The sequence below is a fragment of the Peromyscus californicus genome, unplaced genomic scaffold (genome assembly GCF_007827085.1).
Source record: "Peromyscus californicus insignis strain IS unplaced genomic scaffold, ASM782708v3 Scaffold_11__1_contigs__length_118956290, whole genome shotgun sequence".
Taxonomy (NCBI): domain Eukaryota; kingdom Metazoa; phylum Chordata; class Mammalia; order Rodentia; family Cricetidae; genus Peromyscus; species Peromyscus californicus.
In genome coordinates this window covers 34,916,451-34,940,429 of record NW_026294402.1, presented here as the reverse complement: position 1 = coordinate 34,940,429, position 23,979 = coordinate 34,916,451, and the positions used below count along the sequence as shown (strand labels likewise).

The 23,979-nt window shown below is 46.1% G+C and overlaps 1 protein-coding gene across 1 annotated transcript; it reads right to left on the bottom strand.

Moving 5' to 3' along the window:
• Nucleotides 1–1,536: 1,536 nt before the first annotated feature.
• On the bottom strand, nucleotides 1,537–5,312 carry Bsx (brain specific homeobox). The gene is made up of 3 exons (XM_052728663.1): nucleotides 4,902–5,312; nucleotides 2,795–2,991; nucleotides 1,537–1,776 (listed from the first exon to the last, which is right to left on the bottom strand). The coding sequence occupies exons 1-3, from the start codon at nucleotides 5,161–5,163 to the stop codon at nucleotides 1,537–1,539; spliced, it is 699 nt and encodes a 232-aa protein (XP_052584623.1). The 5' UTR covers nucleotides 5,164–5,312.
• Between the last annotated feature and the right edge of the window lie 18,667 nt (nucleotides 5,313–23,979).

Sequence of the window (23,979 nt, the reverse complement as noted above, 5' to 3'; positions counted from 1 at the left end):
ACTGCAGTCTCTGTAATTATTTATCTCTGCTCCCGAGGGTGAGGATTGCACCTGCCAAGTTCACTCCTCTCCAGTTTTCCTAGGCTCGCTGATCTAAAGACAACCAGTAAGCCAAGGCAGGCCCAAAACCGAGGTCTCCTCCCTCACGGCGGCAGCTACGTCCGTCCGATAAGTGTCTTCACATAGTTCATTAGCATAGTTTCACATTCCAAATACCAAAAGGCGCCGGTCCCCTCAGCGTTTTGCAGAGACAAGATACCATTTGTGGTGACCTTTTTCACCTGGATGAGATTCATTAATCTCCATTAGTCAAATGATTGAAAACAGAAAAGTCGGGATCGGGGAGACGGAAAGTGTTAAGTAAAGGTCAATAGCCAAGTTCATCGCTACCGGGGATAAGAAACTGGGAAAAGGGAGGTGACTGCCAGCAGAGAAACGGGACAACGAACGATTCCCGGAAACCTATGCTCCTTCCCAATTTACCCCGCAAGCCCTTTATTATCTAGAGAGACCGCAGACCTAGTAAGAGAATAGAAGACCTTCCTGGGGCAATGGAGAGGAGTGGCCGGCCAGCCATAGCTTCAATGCCCCACCCCCAAACAAGTGCGCATCCACAACACCTTTTGCCTTAATTCCGAAGGCTGTGGAGTGTGGTCTTTGCCAGCCTACGCCTTGCCAAAACACTGCACGAAGTGAGCGCGTCCACAAACAACCCGAAGACAACACTTTTAGAATCTCAGTCGCCTTTGGGACATGGAAGGGTTGCGGGACAAGAGTGCAACAAGTTCCGGAAGCAGAAATTGCGCTGTGGATTTTCTCTGTTCACGGGTCTGTGGGGAGGGACGCTGTGGGGGCCACCAGCGCCGCAAGCGCCCGGGACACCGAGCGCCTGGATGACCGCTGGGACCCCAGAGGATGGAAGCGCAGTCCGTAGAAGGGGGTCGCCTAGGCATTTGAGTTAGAAATGTGGGGTCCCAGTAGGGGTGTGAGCAGAAATAGTGAAAAGCCACCGACAACCCTGTCAGCACACAGAAGGTTTAAAGGGTCCAGCTCTCCCTGGATCCCCGCATGGCCCCAGCCACCTGGTCCCTTCATCTGCAGTCAACTGTACTGCTTAAGGGAAAGCTACCGTCCGGGTGGAGAGGCGGCGGGTACAGGGCGACAGAACTCGGGGACGAGTGGCCGAGAAATGAGGATGGAGGGGTTCTGCATTGGCAGCGGGGTAAGAAAGCTCGGTCGAATTGTAGAACCGCGAGCCCAGGTGCCAGTTTGGGCTGCTGCGACACTGGACAGGTCCCGGGGCGCTGAAGACGCCGCCGAGCGAGCGCGGGAACCAGCGATCACACTGGTGATCCGGACGGGGACAGGATGAGGACAGGGAGAAGGCTGGGGGCGAGTCGCCGGCGTCTTGTCTTTCTTCCAGCCCGGGCGACTGGAGCAGAGTCTAGAGTCTCGGCGAGTCTTTCTGCCCGGGAAGGACCACGGCTGGCCCCGCGGCGACCTCCTCGCCCCGGTCTCCCTCCCCAGCCCGACCACTCAGAGCACGTGCGGCCCCGAGCTGAGCTCGCCTTCGTCCCCAATGTCCACCTCATCCTCCGGCTCGGTAAGCACGAAGGCGCCGGCGGGCAGACTCAGCCGAGCGTCGGCCACCGCGGCCTCTGGGGCCCGGGGGCTGCCCTCCGGGCTCTCGGGCCCGTCTGCGGCTTTGGGTTCGTCTTGAGTTTTCCTCAGCTGTTTTTTATGCTTCATCCGCCGGTTCTGGAACCACGTTTTCACCTGGTTGAGGGGAGACAAACAAAATCCTGTCACTCCTCAGACAAATGGTGACGGAGCTAAGATCTGAGCGAGTGGCGGAGTTTAAGGGAAAAGGCTCTCTGTCTACCGAGTTGAATTCGGTCCTAACGCTATGGTCGCTTTTGGGAAAGCCACGCATTATCGTTTTAGGCTGAATGAAAACTTCAGGCTTCCAAGAGAGATTGCACCAGAATAGTGATGAGGATCAATGGTATGGACAGTAATTAATAAGGGTAAGTGCTGGGTGGATAGGGTCTCCTTTACACCCAATTTATGACCCTGTGACGGAAACAACTAAATCCGGGGCCCAACAGGACTCGTGGGCCCCGAAGTCAAGAATGGAGCGAAGTGACTGGTTTTTCTTGGAGAGAATATTAGTCTCAGCTCCGAATGACTGATGATTTCACAGCAAGATCCTGAGAAGGAGTAAAAGAAGGGTTTGAGGGGGTGAATGAATAGGACCAAAGATAAAAACTAGAGGGGAAGCTTGAACTACAGTGTGAGCAAGCCCTGGGATACCTATGAAGACTTGCTGCTGGGAATGGTACTGAAATAAGTACACGGGGGCAGTGAAGAGGGGCCAACGGAGCATGGAGGGGTGGTGTCAACCCGTAATCCACACACCGAGGTTGAAGCGGGAAGACGAGGTTTGGGGGCCAGCCTGGGCTACACGATGAAACCCTCTCCAAAACAAAAAAACGTTTAAGCTTCTCCAGAAACAAGAGCCCCCCCCCCCCACTCAGCTTGTCACCCGCTTGGTCGGAAGAAAAATAGAAACAACCATTAACTTGGAGGTGACAGCCAAATCACTCGAAGTGACTTTTTTCCCCCAGTAGAGGCGGGTAGATAAATCTAATGTGAAAATTGGGTATAAATTCTGTCGGGTCTTGGGGATAACCTCGAAGGAGAGGGGAGAGGTTCATTTTTGCTCGATGGTTCTGGCACTGTTCAGAGCTGAGGGGAGAAAAGCAGGACGCAGGATCCGGGGTCTCCTGCCCACCTGAGTCTCGGAGAGGCTGAGGGCTGTGGCCAGCTCCACGCGCTCTGGTGTCGACAGGTAGCGCTGGATTTCGAACCTCTTCTCCAGGCCGGAGAGCTGCGAGTCAGAAAACACCGTGCGAGCTTTGCGGCGGCGGCAGTGCTTCCCCGGCAGCTCGGCGTGCTGCGGGTGCGGGAACAGCGCCGGGACGGGCACCCCTGCAGAGACAAGAGCAGTCTGACAGACAGAACCTGCATCCCCAGGAAGGAGCCTTCAGCCTCCCAGCTCCACTCCACTCCGTTGCCCAGCCTTCCCGAACACCTGTCTCCTACTTGCACCAAAGCTCCTGGATCCCATCTCCCAATAACCCTAAGACAGTGGAGAGGGGGATCGCAAAATAGCGCTTGGAGATCCCTCCCAAAAGGCCATCACAAAATACAAATACTAAGCAGTAAGTAAAACAGAAAAGAAAAATAGAGCAAAGATCCAGAGGACGTTTTAAAAAAAAAAAAAAACATCTTCCTGGAGACTTCCTCAGAGCGCACTTCCTGTTGGGTCCGTGCGGCCTGGTGAAGTTTTCTTGCAAAAGTCGGAGAGTACTGGAGCTGTCCACCCACATCCATCCAGACCTTCACAACACCGAGGGCTAGATAGGACTTTGCCTTCTCAACTCTGAAAAGCACCTTTCCCGAGTCGCCCTCGCCCTTCCAGCAACCAAACAAAACAGCGCAAAAGGACGCTTATCCCAAGAAACTGTGGTGCTCTCCTCTGACATTTCCTTGTCAGTGGCAGGGTCGCCCTGGAGACCCTGTTATGTAGTCTGATCCTAAGCTTTTCCCTCCGACTCCAAGCCCCGCGGATCAGGAGAGCTGAAGCGCCTTTTTCTGGTGATCAGGGGAGGAGGCTTCCATTTCGCCACTCTCTCAGCTTTACTCAGTGTTTTAGACGCTCCAAGCCTACAGGCCTCGGACACCAGTACCTACCAATCCCCGGGAAAGAAAAACGAAAATCAATCTGTTTTAGCACCACGGATTTGGGGCAATACCAGCCCTGGGAGAAGGGTTCATCCTCAGCCGTGTGGTGAAGCCAGAAGCAAAGCGGGCCTCAACGGGAACCTCAAAATCTCCTCTCTAAGCCAGTGCTTGAGAACGGGTTTTACTGTCATACACTTTCAACCTTTTTTTTTTCTAGATTCCAGCGTCCATATTTCATACATTGCCTGCTGCCTTTCCTCGGCTCCTGCTGGAACCAATTTACTATGATACTCAGCATTGAGATTAGAAGAATTTTTCTATTCTGGCTGGAACGAAAATGCTAGGGAAGAAAGTGTGCGTGTAGCCTGAGAGAAACAAGCAAACAAAACCAAAACCTACCTATTTCTCAGAATCTCCAGGCCCAGTCTTACTTTATCAGTCCCCACTCCTTGCCAAATAGTCAATCTGAAATACTTTAGCAACTGATTCCAGCAACTGGGCCAGAAGAAAGAAGCCGAGCAGACTGACCATGAATTAAACGTTGAACACTAAAAGTGAAGATGGTTCGAGAACAGCAGCTCTCTTCTGTTCTGACCCTTTCCTGACAACCTGAATCTCCTTTCCTCCCTCACTTCCATGTCCTCTGCAGAATCAGCAAATGTTCCTGACCGGACCTAGCTGAAGAGAGCTGGCCAAGTGAAGCCTTTTCAGTTTCTGCACTGGAAAGTTCAGGGCAATTCTGTGGTACAAGATGACTGAGGACCCCCTTCTGAGATGGAAGAAGCTAAGGGGGAGAGGGGGCCATTGAGAAATGAACAAAGTGGCCTGGAAGAGTAGAGTAAGACTGAGCACTGCCCACCAGGAATATGATCCCATCCATCGACTCCAGCTGCCTCAGGCCAGACACCAGCCCCATCCCGTTATAAAAACCGTGAAGTAACCACGAATCGTTCCACTCAGTTGGCATGCCACAGGGGAGCTCTCCTCTCAGCCGTACCCCCAACCTTCTACTGTTACCGAAGGAGGGAGGCCACCCAGCCAGATCTAGTCTCCCTCCAGATCTGGTGGGGGGGGGGGCTGTGCTGAAATAAAACAAATAAATAAAACCCAGCCCACCCTCTCTCTCCCCACTCCTAGAGGCTTTTGCTACTTACCCGAGGTGGTCAGGAAATAAGGATGATGGTGGTCCCCCTTATGCAGAGGGTGATGGGCATGAGGGGTGAGGAGGGTGGGTGTGGGCATAAGGGGGTAGCCATAGTCTAGCAAAGGCACCCTAGAGGCCAGAGAGCTAGCAAAATGGTCAGGGGCCACCTCCCTCAGCGGCTTGGGCTTGTGTAGCAGAATGTCCTCTATGAAGAACGACGTGGGCCTCTGAGAAGATGCCGGGTGGAGAGGGGAGGTGAAGTTGAGATTCATCTTGCAGAGCGCCTGTCACAAGGTTTGGGGCCAGGACAAAGTGTCCAAGGCAGACAGCTTCGCAGCTGGCCTAGCCGAAAGAAAGCCCGCACCTGCTCCTGATCGCCTAGGCTCAGATTTCGGCTGCTCTAGCGACCCGGGCTGTCCCGGCGCTTGTCTCCTGGCCTCTCCAGCGCCAGGGTAGGTTGGTTCTGTGTGTTGGAGAATTGGCAGCTTGGAGAGGGGAGCCGGGAGAACCAATAGCGAGGCTGCGGAGGCAGAGAGGAGGGTGGGGTGGGCTCGGGGCGGGGCGGGGCGGGGATCTGTCCGCGGTGCTGAATGAGCCTGGCCGAGCAGGGAGCGCTGAGCCCAATGGGTTCGGTTCCTAGCAGGCTTCTCCACCCCAATTTCTGCCCCTCCCGGAGCTGCAAGAGGTGTTGTGTTCTGTCTCTTGAAAAGACTGAAAATGAATTTTTTTTTTAGCCGTTGTTTAGCAAAGCAGAATACCAAAAGAGTCCTGATGGCATAGGAATAAAGCACTTACCCAAGCCCGTTTCGGTTTTTAAAGAGTTTCAGTCATCCGTAACAAAGAGGAGGAAAGTGGAGAAATAAAGATGCAGACCGACCGTCTGCTACATCAAGTGGCTAGAGTTAGATTAACTTGACAGGAAGGATGACTGAATTGTTGAGGGAGTAAAGATGACGGTGGAAGATGCTTTACCTGGAATTTAGGGAGTAGACAGAGGGGGGTCTATGTCTATCACCCAAATGACTTGGTCATTTTAAATCTGCCCACAGACACCATTGCTGTCACCCTCCATCCTGCCTCTCCTCGATTCAGTCATATGGTGGTTTGTTTTTGTTTTTGTTGGTGGTGGTGGTTCTTTTTTTTTTTTCTACACCACCAGCTCCAGCCACAGTCTTCACCCATCACTGCATTAGATTTTATCCCATCTCTTTCCCCTGCCTCTTTCCTTACTCTTCTTTCCAGTCTTTCCCCCCACACACACCCTGTTTGTCTTTTTCTAATCTGTCACATTTATTTCCCTGGAGTCAATTTGCTAAAATTAAGGTGATCATCGACAGCACAGCAGGAGTAATTTGGGCTCGCATCTCTGAAAATTGCTCTAATTATTGATGTTAAACTCAGGGAAATTAAAAGAAGCCACTTCTCTTCCATCTCCCAATTTTTAAGCTCTAATTTGTTGATATCTAGTCGTCATCACAATTCCAATCACTACTGCTAATAGCAAAAGTGTCTTAACAGAGACTGAGTCCTTGCAACCCATGCTATGAGATAATTAGAGGAGGTGCTGGGAAGTCAAGTGTTAATCCTTGGGCACTGCAGCAGGATTTCCATCTGATCTAGCAGGTAGAACAAATTAATTACCAGAATCAATTAGGCCCCAAACTTCAGTGCTCTAGGAAGTGGAAGTGTCCTATTCCACATGGACACACGGGTAAGCAGATAGGAGAGGAAGCAGAGGGAGAAAGTATGGCGGGGGAGACAGCGAAATGAGATCTTGGTAAATCAATCAGGCATGTAAATGAAGTCAGAACTGTCTCTCTTTGTCTGAGAGGTGACTTGTGTTTTGAAGTTTGTAATAGTAGGAAGAGAAGGCGGGAGAGGAGGTGAGCACTGAAAGGAGACAGCAGACTTTAGAGAAGTTCCCTAACCTTTTGTCCTGGCCAAGTCATCGTTTATGGCACTGGGGGAGATAAAGGTGATGATGGTCCACACAATGGAAGTCCACCCATCTCTACTCTCGGTGTGAATGTATCAAATGGGTATCAGTCATCCAAACGTAGCAAATGGATATCCATCTGTTATATCTCCAAACACAAGGCTGGCGGGCTATTGTGGGGAGGGAGCCTTACAACCAGACTTCGGTGAATGTCCGTCAGCCTAGGTTCAGATCCTCACCCGACCTCCGGGGGGCGGACTTTCCAGCTTCCTTGGGTCAGGGACTGACTTGTACCTTGGAAACAGAAAAGACTGAATGTCACTTGGGGGATAGGGTTAGTAGGAACGTCCTTGAATGCCAGTCTTTGAGCGGTGACACAGAGAACTCTTCCTTAAACAAACACATCTCCGAATGCTAGAGGAATGGGGGGCGGGGAGAAGGAGTGGAAGATTGCCTTCCCGGTCCTTTGGTGTCAGACTTTACACCCTAACATAGATGCTGTATTCTCCGCTCAGGCTCAGGCTTCTCTCCCCGGGGCAGAAACTGGCGATGGGGGGGGGGGGGGGGGGGGGGGCGGGGAGGGGGTGGGAAAGGGTGGCCGTGGCGGAGGCTCACGCCCAGGCTAGCCGAAAGCATAGCTGCCCGTGGAGAGAGACTGGAAGGCGTTTTCCTCGGTAATCCGGCCAGCCTCTGCCTCTTTAGGTCGCTGTAGGACCTAAGAAGTTAGAGCCGAAGGAGGAAACACGGTCGCTGGAAAGGTGCAAGACCTGGGGCACTGGCGTCTTTCCCTTCCCGATCGGCGCCGCTAGCGAACAATGCTAGGAGGCTGGATGAGTTCCGCTCCAGCCGCCAGGACCAAAGCAGACCCCTGGGAACTCTTAGGTATGCTCGGTGCCGCCACCACCCTTATCCACGACAGAGCCCCCTTCTCCTCTGGTCCCAGACACATCGCAGCCAGGGACCTTGCGGGGCCTGAGACCAGTGCGCCAACGGGAGGGAAGCGCGAGTGCGGACTGTATGCGGATGCTTGGTCCTCAGAAGGTTTCTGATCCCGTCCTGGCCTCAGGTTCCAGGCCGGGCTATGTCCCAGATCCTAGAGGAAATCCTGAGGCAAGGAGTGCCATAAAGTTTCTCCCACTGGCCGGACTCCTTGAGCAGAACCCCTGCGAAAACGCTAGAGTGACCAAAACCAGCTCTGGCCCAGTCCTGCAGCGGCTCTGGGGTGCATGCCGGGCACGCGGTGTCTGGCCCCTCCAGGTCTCAGTCCTAGCTTGTTCTAAGGGAGTGGGTATTGCAATCGGCAGCCCGATTACACACACATCGCTCTCTACCTTCCAACTCCACCTCTCCCAGGCTCGGGACAGCCTAGGTAACCAAGTCAGTGTTAGATTTTAGATAGGGGTAAAGATTATGAGCTGCAGGGAAACAATTTCTTTTTAAAACAACAACAAAAACCCAAAAGACAGATGGGTCATTGTCTAGCTTAACCCCGAAGCCTAGAACAGTGCCCGTCAATAATAGAGTGTGACCCACATAGACCATTTTCAATTCCACCCGTCAAATTTTAAAACCAGGCCAGGTGGCGCCTGCCTTTAAGACTTTAATCCGAGCACTAGGGAAGCAAAGGCAAGCAGTGAGTTTGAGACTAGCCTGGTCTACATAGCAGGGTTCCAGGACAGCCAGGGCTATACAGAGAAATCCCGTAGCAAAAGAATTTTTTTTAAATAAAAATTAAAACAAATATTTGTGTACTATATTTAATCCCAATATACCCCAGATATTATTAGTCAACATATGATGAATATAAATATTATTTGCATCCTTTTTCATACTACGTTTCTTGTTTGTTTTCTAGGCAGGGTTTCGTGCAGTCTAGATAGGTTTTGAACTCAACATGCAGGCAAGAATAACCTTGAACTCGATCCTCACACGCTCTGGGATTACAGGTCCCAGGCAAGGCTTCCCACTAAAGCGAAGTGTCTATTTTGCATCTACTGCACATCTCAATTCACACTAGTTCTTTCAAGCGCTCTGTAGCCATACTAGGTTTGAGGTTACCGTACTGTACAGCAGCCCTGTAGTTCACCACCGCCTTCTCTTTTACTTCCTTCAAATGTAGGCAGACACACAAAAAAAATAAAAAGCAGTTGCTGCAACCAACCTAACAGATTCTCAAGGCTTGCCCTTCATTCACCGCTATGCTTAATTATTAAGAATTCACAGAGCATCTACTCTACAAGGCTCCTTTCTCCAAGCCTTGGTAAGTTTCATAAATGCATCCATGTTACATTTTGTTTTATCTTATTCTCACTCACTTGGTCAAAAAAAATCTGTCACTCAGAACCAGAAAGCTGTAGCTGTAAGGCTGACACAAATCCAGATCCTATATGTTGCCCAGAATAAAAGAATACAACAATAATAATAATAAAGATCAAATGATCCTCTCTCTCCCCATCTAGGATTCAATGACATTCTTGCTTGGGTTTTAGCTGGAGAATCATTCATTTAAAGAGAGAAAAGACATGCTTTGCAGGGAATAGATAATTAAACAGGCCCTCTCTCTTTCATGTCAGCCTCAGCTAAAACTGCCATCTGAGGTGGGACTTAGTTTCCCAAAAAGATGGCCCTATTGATGATCAAAGGAAGGACTGGTTCCATTAGCTAAGTTGCCTTCAAAATAAAGGAGACATGTATTTTAGCAGGATCTGAGTAACACACTTTACTCATAACAGTTTGTATTATATTGCTGGCTGTCCGCTTCAGCCTACCTTCTATCTGGGTACTTTATTTTAAGCACTACCAAAGTGGATGACATGTCTACAAAAAGAACAGGAGTCGCTGGATGCTTCTAGCAAATGCATCTTCAAAACAAATGCTTTTGTACAGGAAATTAGGATGTGAACCCTCATGAGAAACACATTCAAAGATGTGAGATTGAAAACCCGGCATTTCTAATGTGTCAAGGACAGAATCCATCCAGTTTGCTCATTTGGATCTTCCATTTCTAAGATCTTCCATTTCTCTCCTGAAGTTCCCAATGCTGTCTTTGGCTATCTCAAATTAAAACATATTTCATGATCTATTAGGAAGGGGAACTTGGAAGAGAGAATTCAGTTTCAAATGTGAAAGAGTTGATGCCATTTCTCAAATCCCTGAAAAATACACAATAGAATAAAAATGGCCTTTAATCTACCTTTTACCAGTAGCTCTACGTTTCTCCATCAGATTTTGAAAGAGTGTCCAAATATACTACCGTGGGGGTAGGGGCATGGTTGATAAGGTAAAAAAAAGCCAGGCGATGGTGGAGCATGCCTTTAATTCCAGCACTTGAGAGGCAGAGGCAGGAAGATCTTTGAGTTCAAGGACAGCCTTGTCTACAGAACAAGTTCCAGGACAGTCAGGACTACACAGAGAAACCCTGTCTTGAAAGACAAAACAAACACAAACAAACAAAAAGCCTTTTCTATATACCCTGTTATGCAGGCATGATCGTGCAGGTCTGTAATCCCAGCACTTAGGAGGTGGTGACAGGAGATTGGTACTTCTGAGATAGCCAGATGAGCTGGAGACCAGCCTGGGTTTAATGAGACCCTGTCTCAAAAATACAACTGAGTTCAGCAAACAGCTTTCACAACACGAACTGCTAATCATATTACTAAGTTACATAGGTCTTATTTTTTTTAAAAGGAGTTAATCATCTTTAATTATGCATGTGTTAGTGTGTGGGTAATATCTACCAGTACCCGTGGCTGTCAGAGGTGTCAGATCCTCCCGGGCTAGAGTTACACGCAGTTGTGAACCATGCTATGTAGGTGTTGGGAACAAAACTGGCCCTCTGCAAGAATAGTTTGTGCTCTTAACGCTAAGCCATCTCCCTAGCCCAAAGATATTCACTCCTTATTTATTTGGGTTTGTATGATAATATATTTATATGTGTGTTTATTTTCATAGTTGGTCAGCTTCTGGTATTATGAATTGTAAGACCCTTTCAAATTCTGTTATTAGGAACAGAGATGAGCTTGTGAACATTTCCCCAAAGAGATTCATGCCTAGAGGTAGATATTTGGTACATTTTTTTTATTAAATTGCTTAGTTGTTACACACTGTTCATAAAGCCAAGTTGATTTAAATCCTTTAACTCTTGTTGATACTAGATAAAGAAAGGAAATACAGGTCTTATCACTCTAAGGGAATAATATTGCATTTGTTTTCCAATGACCACAAAGATATATAGTCCTAAAACAGAAGGGGAAATATTGAAAAAGCTTTGTTCAATAAAATTAAAACACAGCCAGGAGTGGTGGCCCACGCCTTTAATCCCGGGACTCTGGAGGTAGAAGCAAGTGAATCTCCATGAGTCTGAGGCCAGCCTGGTCTACAGAGTGAATTCCAAGACAGCCAGGGCTACTTAGAGAGACCCTGTCTCAAAATCAATCCATCAATCAAAAGATAAATAAATACAGTTAAAACAAGGAAGGGCATTCTATGTGTGACATAAAAAATTTAGAAGCCATTAAAAAACAGTAAGACAAGCTGTGCTGATTTTTTTTTAATTCTACATAGCAAAAATAATCTTAAGTAACATAAAAAAAAAGGTAAACCACAAACAGGAAGAAAGTACTTGTGATTCATTAGTAATCAGAGTGCTTTACTATGTGTAAATTCCTATAAGTCGTAGGAAGATACAGGCTGTGTTGTTTTGAAACAGGGGTCCCTCTATGTATCCCACGCAGGTTTTTAACTTAATCTGAGGCCAAGACTGGCCTCAAACTCTCAGTGCCCATGCTGAGATTACTAGTATGTGCCACCACACCTGGCTCAAGAGTATAATTTTTTATTATTGATTATGTGTGTATATGTATATGTATGTACGTGTGAGCAGAGGTATTTAAAAACTGGAATATGACATCAGATTCCCTGGAGTTACAGTGACTGTGAACCTCCAGACATGGGAACTGAACTCAGGTCCTCTGGAAGAGCAGTATGTACTCTTAACCTCTAAGCCATATCTACAGCCAAAGAGTATAATTTTAAAATGGAAAAAGGAGTTGGGCAGTGGTGGCACACGCCTTTAATCCCAGCACTCAGGAGGCAGAGGCAGGTGGATCTCTGTGAGTTCGAGGCCAGCCTGGTCTACAGAGTGAGGTGCAGGATGGCCAGGACTGTGTCACAGAGAAACCCTGTCTCAAAAAACAAAAATAAAAATAAATAAATAAATAAATAAAATGGAAAAAATGATAAAAAGAAACAGTATATATGCACACACATACATACATACACACACACACGTACACAGACACAGACACAGACACACACACACACACACACAAAACATTTGAAAAGATGCAAACAGAAATATTAGCCAGTCATGTTGGCACACTCTTATAATCCCAACATTCAAGAGGCTGAGACAGCTAAATTATGAATTTGAAGCTAACCTGAGATACTTAGTAAGACTCTACCTCAAAAAGAAAGAAAGGAAAATTTTAAAATGAAATTAAAAATAATAAAGTCAGTTTGATGACAATAAGAAAAATTTTCCGCCTACCTTTTTTTTTAAACATATATTTATTTTGTGGGGAGGAGACAAGCAGCATGGCTCTCTTGTGGCAGTGAAATGACATCTTTCAAGAGCCAGGTTCCTTCTTTCACCATATGGATTCCAGGGGTAGAACTCTGAGGGTCAGGTGTGAAGGCAAGTGCCTCTATGCTGGGCCGCAACTAACAAATCCCCAAAATCAAAATCAACTAAAGAATTCTGTGGATGGATCGTGGGAAATGCTTGTTCTCCCACATTCATGCAAGGATTATAAACTCTTCGATGAAGAACAACTTGATCAAAATTATCAGTTCCCTGCGGGCTGCAAACCGTGGCTAAATTACAGGAACTCGAATGAATGGAACCTTGAGACACATGGCTAAGTGAAAAAAGCTGAGCACCAGATATGAACTTCTGTTTTCAAGGAGAGGAGGAAGAGAAAACAAACTTAATTACCTATGCTTGTATCACTTGGAGAGATGCATAAGACACTCCCATTAGTGGCCTCTAGGGACCAACCTAGGCGCTGTGAACTTAGTGAGGATTAAGTGTTTCCCCTCTGCCCCTTTTGGATGTTTTAAGTATAAAGCATAAAAAACATTAAAATTTCAAAAGTAAAAACACAGAAAAAAGGATCATTTTACTTTAAAGTAAATACCCAAATCATCTTATATTACGATTTTCATTTTATCTATGCAAATTATTGGTCCCAAATTAGGACATAATGATGTTTAAGTAAACTTATATTCCTTAGTAAGGATCGTGCAACTCTTGCTTTCGTATGCATTAGCCGTGATTTCAGAGAACTAACACATCCCTGCCCTCAAACACATATAAATAGAGATAATATCATCTGAAGGAGTGTGTTAACAAGAGTTTTTCAACAGGCATGGTGGTAAAATCCCAGCCCTTGAGAGGTAGAGGTAAGAAGATCAGAAGTTCAAAGTCATCTTCAGTTGCATAGTGAGTTCCAGGCCAGCCTGGGATATATGAAACACTACCTCAAAAAAAAAAAAAATCTTTTTACTATCCCAATAATAGCTCTTTGGGTAACTTTAGGATGAGTTTCTTCCATTTATATTATTCAACATATATCTGTTCTGCATAACTTTTATTATTTTATGGATAATGAAACATGGAAATCTCTTAGGAACAGTTGTAAGGTCAAGATCACATGGCTAGTGTAGTTAGTCAGTTTCAGGGACTTCCTTTTCCTTACTTTCTCAGCTTTCTGGATTGGTGGAATGTCTCAGAGGAAAGTGCTACACCACAACCTATTGTAGGAAGTATTTTGTGAAGTGAATGTGTAAAGCTTTAAAAGACTGTCTGGAAATAGGAAACCTAGTGAATGCCAAGGGCAATAAATAGCTTCCTCCCAGCATCTGGTGCTTTCGTGCTCCCACACTAATCCAGGCTACAATGTAACACAATTAATTTAGTTTCACATTTCAAGGAATGGAGGATCAGTGAGGGGCCTTCCAAGGCCTCCAGCTAGTCGGTGGCAGAAGAGGATTCAAACACAGGCCTATACAAGTCCAGAGATCGAGCTCTTTCCACCAAATCACGCTTTTGTTTATATATTAAGAAATAAATTTTTGTTCTTGCTTTGTGCTTTGTTTTGAAATTTTGTTCAAATTATATGTCAAGCACAATGCATGTGGAGAATGGAGTTGAGCCTATAAGGACTGGGAGGCTCTGGAATATTTCAGTGGGGTTGATTCCAGCTCACATGAGTCATATAAACAGATGCTCACAGGTGGGGTGGAACACGGTTTGCTTGCAGGATATGGAGATTAGCAAAATCACAGCAAATATTTCTGGAAGTATCTGAAGTATGGCTGGGTATGTGAAGATCACCAGAGGTAGATCTTGAGGAAAAATAGATACAACCGGGGACAACGAAGGTTATTTGAGCGGATCTGCACCCTCACATAGTGACGCTCTGAGAAGTTGTATCTCAAGCTAGAGAGATGGCTCAGCAGTTAAGAGTGCTACGGCTCTATCAGAGGAAGGGGCTTTGGATCCTAGCACACACACACACACACACACACACACACACACACACACACACACACCAGGCAACTCACAAATGCCTGTAGCACCATCTCTAAGGGTTCCAGCCCCACTACTGTCCTCTGTGGGCATGTATGCATGCGTGCGCGCTCACACACACACACGCACACACACACACACACACACACACACACACACACACACACGAGAGAGAGAGAGAGAGAGAGAGAGAGAGAGAGAGAGAGAGAGAGAGAAATAAAGCAATATTTTTAAAAGGTTTAATTGTATCTCATTTCTATGTACAGAAGGAATTAGAAAAAAGAAATTGGTAAATCCACACATTTAAATTTTGGTGTTTCCAGATGTAAGTCCCTTCAGTTAGTAGCCAACTAACCTCTCATTTGTTAAAAATAAAATAAAATAAAATAAAATAAAGTCCATGTCACTTTGTATGGATACCAGCTATATATGACAGTATTATCTTAGATATAAATACAAATAACATGCCCTTTGCTTTGGAATCATTTTTTTGGTCTGTCTCTCCAATCCCTTCTTCTCTGGCCTGAAGGTTGATTCAAAATGTAAATCTTATTGTATCAGTTAATGCTGAAAATCCTCTTAGTATGTTGTGTATATTTGTCAACAAAACAATAACATTTGATGATTTCTCAATGCTAAACTCTAAGACACCTCATTATCTCTCTTTAATTTTTTGTAATTTATTTATTATGTATACAGTGTTCTGTCTGCAGGCCAGAAGAGGGCACCAGATTTCATTACATATGGTTGTGAGCCAACATGTGGTTGCTGGGAATTGAACTCAGGACCTCAGGAAGAATAGCCAGTGCTCTTAACCGCTGAGCTATCTCTCCAGTCCCTCATCTTTAATTTTTTAAAGATTTATTTTTATTGATGTTCAGTACATGCTTTTGTGAGTTTATATGCATCATGTGTGTGAAAGTACCCACAAAAGCCAGAGTGTTAGATCTCCTGACACTGGAGTTATGGGCAGTTGTGGGCTGCCTGATGTAGATGCTGGGAACTGAACCCATGTCCTCTGGAAAAGCAGTAAGCACCCTTAACTGCTGAGTCATTTCTCCAGTCCCATTCTCTCTCTTTAAGTGTTAATACATACTATACCTCTACCAGGAACATTTATTTATTTTTCTACCAACTCTCACTCCATCCATACAGTTCTCAGCTAACACATCAATTCCCCCCAAAAAGTCATTTAATGTTAGAGTCTTTTCTTGATGCTCCTGGGAGTTAGGTACCCTTTCTGTGCTACCACACACGTCTGACATATGTTTTCATGTATTGTAACTGCCTCTTTGTCTCCCTCTCTAGTCTGGAAACTCCAAATAAGGAAGGCCAATTATTGGGATACAACACATCCCAAGCATCAGGTGTGTGGTGTTACACACAGTCGGGGCTCAGTGAATGCAGAGTAACTACTGAATTAGTAAGTGAATAAGTAAATGCATAAATGAAACATCACCCTGGAAGATATTACTGTGCTTGAGGGGAAAGTGGACACGCTAATCCTAGGTAGCAATGGAGTTTGATGATGGTGGACTGGCTTGCTATCAGGTAAGAAGACGTGGGGAGGGTGGTTGCTATGACAACCTTATTAAATATCATTGGTCTATAGTGCTCAGGGAAGGTCCAGATGCAAGTGGGTTTAAATCTACATGCTTGGAGCTAGAGAGATGGCTCAGAAATTAAGAGCACCTGCTGCTCTTCCAGAGGACCTGGATTTGATTCCTAGCACCCACATGGCAGCTCACACTCTAACTCTAGTTCCGGGAGATTTAGTGCCTTCTTCTGGCCTCCTCAGGCATTTCCACTCACATATGTAAATACACACATACAAATAAGTAAATAATAAAGTACATCTTAAAAACAGTATATCTGCAGGTTCCAACTATTTGGTGTGTGTATCTTAGAATGCCAAGATTAGTAAATCCTTGGAGCCTCGGAAATATCTCTTTTTGGTAGTCTTTGTAGTACAAATAGATTCCACAGGAGGGGATTCATCTATCTGAAGTCACACTGAAAAACAGTAAGAAAGCAGAACCTTGAAACCAGAGTCTCTACATCTAGTGGAGAGTTAGCTTTCCGTAACTCCCAGAGGTAGGGGACCCTGTCAGAGACACATCAGTCACAGCCAGAATTGCAGTACTTCTCCTCGTGCTGATTGTGAAAATCCAGCCACTTAAATCCTATGTATTCACTTACCTCCACCCTTCCACCAATACTTAGAGTGTTACTGTGTACCTTGCACCACCAGGTACTACAGAAAGCTCTAACCCAAGCTCCTGGGACATTTTATGATTGGGATTGTAAAACAGGAAAGCTCAAGCTTGCATCAACAGATCACTTACTATTAAATAGAAAGTCTAACCTTTTGCTAGCCATTCAAGCCAAAGATCAAGCTTAGCATCAACTAAGCCTGAGAGAATCAGGCTCTGTGTACTCAGGGTGTTAACTGATGTGGCTATAAAGTATTCGCACCAAAGCTAGGTGTGGTGGTACCCATCTATCATCCCAGTGCTGCAGGTACTAAAGAGAAAAGTGACTTCAAGGCCAGCCTGGACTACATACTCCTCAGAAACCAGAAGATCTCCATCTTAGAACAAAATAAAAAAGTATTTGGGCCGGGCGGTGGTGGCGCACGCCTTTAATCCCAGCACTCGGGAGGCAGAGCCAGGCGGATCTCTGTGAGTTCGAGGCCAGCCTGGACTACCAAGTGAGTTCCAGGAAAGGCGCAAAGCTACACAGAGAAACCCTGTCTCGAAAAACCAAAAAAAAAAAAAAAAAAAAGTATTTGGATTGAAATGTTTACTCTTAATTAAACTAGGGTTATAACTAAGTTCAAGTTATTATAGGACACACAAAGGACAGAAAACAAGGTAAACTATACTGCATGGAAGCAGCCTGACAGATTCAGGAGATGCAATACCACACTGGGGAATTCCTGCAATCCTTCAGTCAGGAATGAGGAAAACAGAAATATAGTGAGGACCAGCGACTTAAGAGCTGAGATCAAGGGTGATGAGATGGCTCTGTGGGTAAAGGTGCTTGCCACCAAGGCTGAAGACCTGAGTTTGATCTTAGGGTGGGGGAGAACCGACTCCTGTAAGCTATCCCATTGACACAGACACACACAGAGAGAGAGAGACACACACACACACACACACCAAAAAAATAATAATAATAAGATTAAAAGTCATTTTTAAAAAAAGAGCGAGAGAAAGTCACACACTAGTGGTCTTTAAATTGGACCCTGCTTTGAACCAACAATCCAACAACAAAGGATGCTTTTAAGAATAAGAAATTTTTGTTTATTTGTTTGTTTGTTTTATGTTTTGTTTTTTGAGACAGGGTTTCACTGTGTAGCCCTGGTTATCCTGGAACTCACTCTTGGAACGACCCCACTAGCCTCGAACTCAGAGATCCTCCTTCCTGGGATTAAAGGCATGTGCTACCACCACCCAACTGAGCTTGAGACTCTTAGTTTCAGGGGCATAGGTTCAAGGCCCACACTGGGCACCAGAGGGAATCTGAGCCCATATTTGCATGACTTTAATCCCTGCCCTCAGGAGTCAGAGGCAGGCAGATCTCTGTGAGTTGGAGGCCAGCTTGGTCTGCACAGAGAGTTCCAGGCCAGCTAAGGCTACAATAAACAAAGAAAAATCACAGAGGGGGCAGGCTGGGGGTCTAGCACAGGAGTGGGTGTAGTACAGATTGTGCCTAGTTTGAATAGACCCTGGGTTCAACCCACAGCAGTATGGGAAGAAAGGAGGGAAGGAGAGGAAGGAGAGAGGCAGGCAGACAGACAGAGACAAACAGGGAGAGATTGTTAAATACGGGTGGAACTTCACCATGTCTGAATTTAAATAAGACTCAGGACAGAAGATTGATAACTATAACATTCTGATTTGATAATAATATTCAATCACAAAAGTTAAACAATGGTAGACGTTAGTATATATTCAGCACATAGTACTCAGAAAACGCCACAGACCAAAACCTTTCTAGGAGTCTTGAGATAAAAAAAAAAAAAAGAGATTTCTTGACAGGACATAAGCAAGGAGTACTTCTTGGAGGAGGTGGGCGGTGGATGAATGCGCACTAGCCAAGCCTGGGGGTCACTGAGGAAGGGTCAGGGAGTTGTCGGTCTAAAACCACAGGCCTCCTGACTCCCCAGTCCCACCCGTGAACTGTCCAAGGGGCCCCATCGCCTAATTTGTCTTTGGAAGTCCACTTGCTGTTGGTGCAGTGAGGGAAGCCCAGCGCCTGACCTCCTCGCTGTTCAGGGCTGTAAGCTCTTAGACGAATAATCAAAGCTAATTACAAACACAAAGGGATGCTCATTTACAAAGAAATGACCCTGGTTACTTGTTGCACCAGCCAGAGGTCAACTGAGTCCAACCCAATTAGTACTTTCCCCGGAGGTTGCGGAGACCTCCTCTAGGACCCCAGGCGCCTAGCTAAGCGACTAGGCTTCCAGCCGGTCTAAACCACCCAGAAAGAAGCCTGTGACAGCAGACGGCCTGGTTTGATCTCAAGCTTTGTGATGACCGGCTTCTCCCGACCGTTAAGCACAAATTCAGCGTGTCCACATCAAAATAAATAAATAAATAAATAAAAGCAAAAAAAGAAAAAAAAAAAAAAAGCCGAATGGCTGATGTGGCCATTTATACGCTCTGACTAATGCGGCCCCTGATTTCCCTTCCAAATTAAATGCGTTTCGCTTAGTACATTTTCAACAGACGTTGCTCATCTGCTGGATTAATGAGTTTGCTGTGAAAGCTACTTCGGTAGCAATTCGAAACAAAAGCGCCTTAACGCGAGCGCGGCTCCGCGTCCCCGGCCCTCTCCATCCCTCCCTCTCCCTCCCCAGGGCAAATGCACCCGTTGTTGCCAGGATGGGGAAGCGGCAGTCGGCCGAGGGTTCTCTTCTGTGTCACTACACTACATTAGGAATAAAACCTTCCACTTAAACACTTAAATGAAAACATCGAGAAACTAATTTACTATTTGCAATCACATGATTTAAGCCGGAGCTGCCTTAATTTCCTTCCATTTTGCTTCATATTCAATGTGCGCGCTCGCTAGATTGGTCTATGAAAAGGCTGTCTCCGTATCGCAACACTTAAGACCTCTTTCATTTTCTTTTTGATTAAATAATTGAAATTCCTGTCAGGGCCTGCACTTTACTGGCGCACAGATTTGGTGTGTGAGGATAAAGACACCCCCCCTTATTTATTTGTTTATTTATTTATTTGCTGTCTGTATCTTAAAAGCTAGTGGGCTTTAGTTCAGTGAGGGCTGGGGAAAATGGACGGAAGCTATTCACCCATTTCACGGGAATCTCCCGTGCCCATTAAGTGATTGTTTGAGACAAATTAAGAAAAGCACGGCCTCTCATTTAGCCACCCCCATTCATCTGGAAGCTTCTACCTGCTGGAAGGAGTCCAGCTACTCCACTGCCAATACCAGCCATTAGGAAAACAAAACGGAAATCTCCACAGGCGCACGTGCGTGTACAGACACAAAACACACACCTATCAAGTAAGCCGAAGAAAGCTTCGTGTACCGAAGCAACTAAAGGTCGAAGGTTGTTTATCCTGTTTGATGAACCTCGGACCCATCGCTGCCATAAGCTCTAAGCCCCTTGAAGTTGAGGCAAGTGGATCCTTAAGGAGGATGGAGGAGGATGGAGGAGGGGCCCTGGCTCAGGGGAGGGGCTAAGCTTCCGATTCTCCAGCCCCACCCAACATCTGCAGAGTGTGTGTGTGTGTGTGTGTGTGTGTGTGTGTGTGTGTGTGTGTGTGTCAATGGGGACAAGTGTGGTGTGTGGAGGTCAGAGGACAACTTCAGGTATTGGTTCCCGCCCCCTTTCTACTTTGCTTGATGTTGTTCTCTTTGCTCCATACACCAGGCTAGTGAGTTGGCCTTTGAGCTTCTAAGGGTTCTCCTGGTTCTGCCTCTCAGCTCCCTGTAAGGAGCACTGGGATGCCAGACACCTGCGCTACAGATTCGGCTTTTATGCAAGCTCTGGGGGGTTGAACTCAGGTTCTCAAGCCTGTACAGCAAGACCTTTTTTTCCCCCAGCCATCTATCTCCTCAGCCCAGATGGACATTTGTTTTAATGCGGCAGCAGCAGGTATTTATGTGGCTCTGCCTTTTGACACGGGCTTCTGTGATGCCTGTGCAGTCTCAGAGTGAGTCTCTGTATTTAAACACAAGGGGCACATCCTAATTTAAGAGGCTGGCCATCCAACACCCTAGGAGGAACACCCCAGCTCTCCCTAGCTGTGTGGTTCGGGGTATGTTATCCCCACGGAACCTCCTCTGTGAAGTGGAGACATAAATAAATGGCTTCTCCTTCCCCAAAGGATGGCTGAGAGCTTTAAATGAGACAATACACAGAAATAGTCGGTGTAGCATCTGATATGGGAATATTGTTGAATGGAAATCACAACACCACTATGTGTACACACATCTTTACATGTTCTCAGTCTCTCAAATAGTGAGTGTACCCACAGAAGATGGTCTCTTCCACGTTCTTCCCACTTAAAAAAAAATACAGAGCGGGAAGGCGGCAGGAAGAGAGAGAGAACCAAATCTCACACAAATAATTCAGTTGCAAAACACAGCCTTGAAGGATATCTAGCCCAATCTCCACCCATCGGAAACACCTAACTCACTTGAATGTCTTTCCCATAGGAGGTCTCAGTTTACTTCCACACAACCTCAACTGGTGATTCCCATTCTGACACTGGTGTCTTTTAGAATGCCACACTTATCACAGAGAAGTTTTGCCAATATTAAAACCAATGCCAACCACTCAAGGCCAGGCATGGCACTGCATGCCTGTAATCCCAACACTGGGAAGCTGGGACAGGATAGTGAATTTGGAACCAGCCTAGGCTACATGGCAAGACCTTGTCTGAGAAACAAAGGCAAAAGCAAAAACAGGAAACGAAAACATTCTGCCAGCTTCTCTAAGTGTTCTTTTGCTCCAAATGCATATTCTCAAATCTTGCACCATTATTCCTAATGTTTTTTTAGTCCCTTGTGAATCTATATAGTTTAAAATCATGCTTCCCTTGAATTGAGCCTAATAGTCCAAGTATGGTGTGAACAATGTCAGATAGAAACACATATTGTATTTTCTCACTGATTATTCACTCCAACATTTATAGACAAGAGAAACTCTGCCAAACATATACACCATACACACTGAAAAGCATGATAATTCTATGCAAAAGATTAGCTCTCAACTCTGCATGTTGGAGGTGACCCGTGACAAGCCTGAATTCCAAGGAAGCTGTTCCCCTCCAGCCATGCTTCCCAGAATTCCCGTTTCATATTCAGTCACTACCGATGGGAATTGGGAACACCATTTCCTTTTTTAACCCTAACCTAAAGAATAAAAGGAGGGCCAGCGAGATGGCTCAACAACAAAAAGCGTTTGCAGAGAAAGCCTGATGGGCCCCAGTTTGATCCTCAAGACACACAGAAGGTTGAAAGGAAAGAAGTGACTCTACCAAACTGTCCTCTGACCTCCATATACATGCCGTGGCATGTTCATGTACCCCACACACATACATGCATGCATATGCCATCAACATACACAATAATTAGTAATAAGAATAAAAAATAAGAGAATATTTCACAGAGCAAGGTGTGGTAGCAAGCACCTGAAGTTATAGAACTCAGAGGGTAGAGGCAGGAGGATTGGCATTTTGAAGTCTACCTGGGCTACATTAAGTAGACCTCATCTGAAACCAAAGCAAGTTACTCGACAGTTCTAAAGGCCCAACAGAAAGACCTAGGCCTGAGCCATTGCTTGATCCTGTCACCCGCCCTTCTTGGTGACAGGCAGCCGCATTAGTTGACCAGGAATGCACTCTACAATCAGTGAAAACTGCGTGAGTCACGGAGGTCAGACTTGTGCACATACCACACTTGACCATGGCGGTGAGGTGGGGAAAGTGTGTGTGTGCCAGGTGTTCGGGTGTGCCAGGTTTGCACAGCCCTGGGAGGAGGAAGAGGAGTCCTGTGTAATGGAAGCCAGCAGAAATTCTGTGGACACAGCCTTACTCGGGGTCCAAAGGGAAAACCTGATGTCTCATAAAGATCTTAGCCAGCCAGAATTCCCTTTCTTTAAGGCAATGGTTCTCAACCCTCCTGATGCTGCGACCCTTTAATGCAGTTCCTCGAGTTGTGGTGACCCCCCCAACTATAAAATTATTTTTGTTACTACTTCATAACTGTCATTTTGCTACTGTTGTGAATTATAATGTGAATATCTGATATGCATCCCCTGTGAAAAAGGGTTGTTTGGCCCCCAAAGGGGTCAAGACCCACAGGTTGAGAACTGCTCCTCTAAGGCAAAACTAACTGACCCCACTCACACAAAGTAGACGGGGACATTTGTTCCCTACCCCTTGCAGCCAGGACAAGGATGCTGATCTTTTTGTCTGGGATGGCCTCAGTGACCTAGCAGAGGGATGGTACCCTCAAATTTCTTTCTTTTTATTTATTTAAATATTTCTAGTGGGCTTACAAAATAGCAGGATTCCACCTGGAATTTTCATACGTATCTTAGGTGATTCCCAGCCCTCACACTCACTGCTCAGCTCTGGCCTCATCTCCCTGCCCTCCCTCCCATGCGATCCCCTTTCGCCTCCACTGTTCCCCCTTCCACTATTATCTTCCTGACCACCTCCCTTAAAGCCCCCCCTTTTGCAGCCTCCTGCACCCCTTCCCACTTTCCCACCAAGACACACATATTTAACGATTAGAAGCTCAGATCAGCACGTGAGAAAGAACATACTATGTTCGTCTTCCTGAGTCTGTGTTACCTTGCTTAATATAGTTATTTTCCAGCTCCGTCCAATGTCCTGCAAATTTCACAATTCCATTCGACTCTATGGCTGAGTAAAATTCCATTGTGCCTATGCACCGCATTTTTGTTATCAGTTCATCTGTTGACGGACGGCTGGGCTGATTCTGTTTCCTTAGTATCGAGAAAAGAGTGGCGATCAACATGGATGCATAAGGAGAGTCTGCGTATGCGCCAAGGCTGATATCAGCCTTAGACTGTGGAACTCCCTCTAGTGCTCCTGCTTCTCTAGCCTGGCTCTCCCTCTCCTTCCCTCTCACAATAGAATCTTGCCATGTTTGAGACATTCTCTTTCCTTTCCCAAGTCTGATGGGCAATTCTGAACACACGAGATAGTCACCGTGCACACTTGTTACATGATTTGTGCTGAGGATTTGGGGAAGGATGACTTTGAAGACCCCCAAGAGCTAGGGGAAAGGTGAAAAAGGTCGCTCCTGCCGGGGCTTTGGAGACTCTGTGCTTCTGGCCTCTTGTGTTCTGAACAGGAATGACTCAAGCTTGGCCAATGAATACATCCATGCATGAAAAATCGAGGAGCTGGGGTTTGGATCTATAGCTGTTTCTGCCTTTCTGGGTGACCTCTTAAACCACTCTTTAAACTCACCTGTGAGGCAGAGGAAAAGTCGTCAATGCAAAGTAATGTGGAACCAAAAGACAGGGAGAGAGCTGTTCCCATCAGT

Coding starts and splice junctions, on each gene's coding strand:
- Bsx (XM_052728663.1), bottom strand. CDS start 5,163: ATGAATCTCAACTTCACCTCCCCTCTCCACCCGGCATCTTCTCAGAGG. Junction 2,992..4,901: donor TTATTTCCTGACCACCTCGG/GTAAGTAGCAAA, acceptor TTGTCTCTGCAG/GGGTGCCCGTCCCGGCGCTG. Junction 1,777..2,794: donor TCAGCCTCTCCGAGACTCAG/GTGGGCAGGAGA, acceptor CCCCTCAACCAG/GTGAAAACGTGGTTCCAGAA.